The sequence below is a fragment of the Aplysia californica genome, unplaced genomic scaffold, assembly GCF_000002075.1.
Source record: "Aplysia californica isolate F4 #8 unplaced genomic scaffold, AplCal3.0 scaffold00406, whole genome shotgun sequence".
Taxonomy (NCBI): Eukaryota; Metazoa; Mollusca; class Gastropoda; order Aplysiida; family Aplysiidae; genus Aplysia; species Aplysia californica.
This window is the reverse complement of record NW_004797676.1, coordinates 114,920-119,394: the sequence shown is the minus strand read 5'-3', so window position 1 is coordinate 119,394 and position 4,475 is coordinate 114,920. Positions and strand designations below refer to the sequence as shown.

The 4,475-nt window shown below is 41.5% G+C and overlaps 1 protein-coding gene across 1 annotated transcript in view; it reads right to left on the bottom strand.

Moving 5' to 3' along the window:
• Positions 1–4,475, bottom strand: part of LOC101857891 (FH1/FH2 domain-containing protein 3) — a gene marked incomplete at its 5' end in the record, with an annotated part of 88,932 nt that overhangs the window by 41,780 nt on the left and 42,677 nt on the right. The window contains 1 exon segment of the mRNA XM_035971265.1: positions 3,360–3,427. Coding sequence (XP_035827158.1) covers positions 3,360–3,427 — 68 coding nt within the window.

The following is a 4,475-nucleotide window of genomic DNA, read 5'->3' as shown; positions in this document are numbered from 1 at the left end:
CCACCCCCAAAAAGGAACTAAAAATAAACAAAATGAAAAAAAATTAAGAGAGAAAGAAAGCGAGACAGAACGAAAGAAGGAAGGAAAGAAAGAAAGAAAGAAAGAGAGAAAGAAAGAAAGAAAGAAAGAGAGAAAGAAAGAAAAAGAGAAAGAAAGAAAGAGAGAGAAAAAAGAAAGAAAGAACACGTCTAGCAATCTATCTGTATGACAGCGTTTTTCGCTGGGAGGTCAAGACCATGTAACACACCATCATAATGCTTTCCTGTCACACGTCTACCGGCCACATGGTGTCTTATCAAGATCCAAACCAGGGCACTACGATCGAAACGGTGAGGACAGCTTTACATTGTGAGGGTCAGTGTCCCCATGTTATCCGAGCACTCAGACCAGCTAATATAGGACATGTCAAACCACTTGACATATCTGTAGATGTACGCAAAATCAAAAGAAACCGAGAGTCTTAACCAAGCAAAAGCTGTTGCAAATTTATTGTCATTTCATGGATCCCCATAAAAATCCCTTGACAGTTGAAAGTTCGACCGAATTTGTGGCAGAGAACATTTTCCTTCTGAATATTTCGTCAAAATATTTTCAGATATTTCGAATCCAGCCAGTTCCCAAAGTAAGCTCCGGGCAAGGGCACCCATGAGACTTTCTTTCTTTCTTTCTTCTGTACATGAGAGAGGCGGTCACCCGAGTCCCAAGTTCAAGGTAAAGAGGACAAGCAGAGAGGCAATGAGTGCTAATCGATAGGTCAACATCCCCGAACTTCCTCCTGGCAGACCTCACACGACATCAGAGTCGGTGTCCAACGATGTAAAACAGACGCCAACAAAGACTGGCCACACACAGATGCTGGTCAAGACAAGGTCAAGGCCACCGCGTTGAAAAGAAGAAGTAGAAAAGCTAACAGACTTTATAGGCCTACAGCTTCAATCAAGGGTTTATGCTTTTCTTTTAAACGGGAAAGGATTTGATTTTGAGTAAAGAGAAGCCCATCGACAATATAACGGTCATATCGTAAAGGGAAGAAACAAGACTGATATTTTGTTTTAGTAGAGCTTTAACGGTGCTTGCAACACAATAAGGCCATATAAGTGCCGAAGATGAGAGGTGTTACAAGAGGGTAACAAACACAAAATAGGAGGAGGGGAGATAAGGACGATAAATGTTTGATAGGAAATAAGAAACAAACCACACCAGAGCACCTGCCAACCACCCACCTGTATACTGCTTCAATAATGGTTTATGCTTTTTTTTTTAACGGGAAAGGATTTGACTTTGAGTAAAGAGAAGCCCATCGACAATATAACGGTTATATTGCACAGGGAAAAAACAAGACGGATAGACAGAAACAACTGAGGGAAAGAAAGGAAGTAGGACCTACCAATAGCGTCCTTCAGCCCCCCGCCTGGAAATAAACTTTAAGGCAGGGACCCACGTAAAAAAGAAAAATCAGAAAAACTATTTTTACAAATCCAACAAAAACCAAAACAAACTCGACGTCGACGACAATCTCATCAACGTACCTTCGCTCAACCCCATCTGACAGTACAACAGGAAAGGACAGAAGTGCACGATTTTATTGTAACCCTGCGGACATTTCCTTGATTGAGTGCTGAGGCAAAGCTGGCCGAGACATGACCAAACATCTGTTTCCACATCACAGCCACGTTCTAACAAAACACATGCAGAACCCCCCCCCCCAAAAAAAAAAACCCAACAACAAACAACCCCCCCCCCAAAAAAAAAAAACTATAAAAAAAAACTACAAAAAATAAAATAAAATAAAAACAACAACCCCCTCCAAAAACAAAACAATAACAAACCCAAATAAAAAAAAAAAACCAAAAAAGAAGAAGAAAAAGAGAGAATTACAACTATGAAACAAAGCAAAAATAAAAACTTCGAAACAAAAAGAAAAACAAGAAAATTAAAACAATTCATAGAAACGGCAAATAGCCTAACAATCATAACTCCTTACGCTGACAGAAACTTTCTTTGACGACAACATCCCTGAGCACAAAACAAACAACATCCGACAATAACTTCTGTCAGTATATTATTATTATTCTTCAAACACAGCTCAGTGCAGAAGGAAGGGCAAGTCGTAAAGGACATGAAAGACGGAGACACACCTTTGGACCACGGCTTGAAGTTATAACAAGTGCGTGAGGAAGAAACTTAACCAAACCTTCCCAAAACACATTCAATCATTTAATAAGACCTCAGTAACATGAATGAATGTATTTTTGGGAGCATTGTTCTTGGCTCACTTTAAAAAACCCACCCCCAGCCCACCCCAGGCTCCGTCAATATTATTTGCGCTTCTTTTTCTGAAGGAAAGGGTGGCATCTATTGGTTTAGTAAGAGTTTTACGGCACTTGCAACACAATAAGGGGTGGCATCTATGTTACTAGCAGTCGGAATCAGATACGGCAAAGACAGCACATGACGGAAGGGCAAATGCAGTATCACGTAATTGAAACGGTCAACGTTTAAACTTTTTTCTTCAACGTGTGGAAAAATTATGGTTTTTCGATCCGTGACGCCAATGTTGGCTAAAGTTCAACACCCCTGTGTGTTCTCAAAACAAAACAAAACAACACCAACAACAACACATGTAACACGCAGAGGTGTGATGTGACAGTGACACGAGATCTGAGAACTTGCATTTATTTAGTCGCTGATAAAAACCGACGAGTACAGGCGCGTAAAGGACAAGGGAATCTCGGGGAGAGATGAGTTTTATCTATTTCAGACCAACCTGTTATCCTCTATGGCTACCATCCCCCCCCCCTTTTTTTTCCCTCAAACCAAGCTACCCTCAACATCCAATCAACTACGTCTCCCTCCCCAACCCCATTATCTCCCGAGATAACCTAAACCAAAGCATAAAGCTTAACCCTATCCGTACACCCTGGGGTCATTTTGTACCCCCAGGTTGTATTCTTCACATTTTAGAATACTTCTAGTGCGAAGATCTCTTTGAAACTTTCAGTATTTTTCAAAAATCATTTTGACAGACCGCTATGCAAAGCGTACGGATCGGATTAACAAGTAAATTTCCTCTTTGGAAAATGTTGGCACAGAGTTCCCCACGTCGTATGGATACGATAGTAAAACACGACGTACGGATAGGGTTAAGACAAGAACAGATCAACAATGGCCTTCAATGCCGTCCACTAAAGCAACGGAGACTGCCAAAAACGACAGAGGGGAAAAAAAAGCGAAAATAAAAGCGAGACTTTCCACCAGCGCCCACAACCACCTGCCAATTAGATTGTGAAAACACACCACTCACCTGAGATAAGAGGACAAGACCAGACATGAAACTCACAACACACACCACGACTCACCTGGAAGATTTGCTTGAGAGAAAACAGGGCCCGTCTCAGCTCTCGTCCCGTGGAGTTCAGGAGTTTTTCTGTGGACGGACGAAACAAAACGGTGGTCAGTGTCCGCGGTGGAACAATTTGGCATAGTTTTTTAAAGACGTTTTTGTAAGAGTTTTACGGCACTTGCAACACAATAAGGTCATATAAATGCCGAAGATTATAGGTGTTACAAGAGAGTAACATACACAAAAAAGGAGGGGAGAAAAAGACGACATAATATATTTGATAGGAAACAAGGAGCAAACCACACCAGAGCACCAGCGAACCACCCACAATGTTTTCTGTAAAACGAACTGACTCAAGTAAAGACAAACACATACACACAACTCCTTTGCCCTTTATAAATAGCTTATCAGAGAGAAAACCGGTTGCCCCGTCACTTTTCATGACATAACCTTTGCTTGTTTGAGTTAAGAAAGTAGCCTATATCGACACTACATCGGTCATTCAAGGCTGCGCAACATAGCAAGAAGACAGAGATACAAACAAAAGAGGGATAGTAAAGAAGTTGACCTGTAAACAGGGTAGGGGTATTTTTCTTTTAGTAAAAGTTTTACGGCACTTGCAACACAATAAGGTCAAATAAGTGCCAAAGACGAGAGGTGTTACAAGAGAGTAACAAACACAAACAAGAAGGAGGGGGGATAGAGACGATAGATTTTTTAAATAGGAAAGAAGGAGCAACCCACATCAGAGCACCCGCCAACCACCCACGGAGAGGGGTAAGAGAGCACAACCCACAAATAGGATCACACATCGCAAATGATCCGCCGAATTGGTCAGTGTGGCACACTTGACCTTCACACCGGAAAGCAACAACGTCGAGAGTTGGGTCGTCAAGTACCACATTGACTCATCCGAATGAAGTTTTGTGTTTTAAAAAAGAACATTGGCACAATAACGGTCATTTAGAGCACGGAAAGAGTAACTCACAACAAAAAACAGATAGAGAGAGAGAAAGATACACACGAAAAGACAGAGAGAAGAAAGAGAGAGTGAGAGAGAGAGAGAGGCAGAAGAGAGAGAGAGAGAAAGAGAACGAGAGAGAGAGAGAAAGAGAGAGAGAAAGAGAGAGAG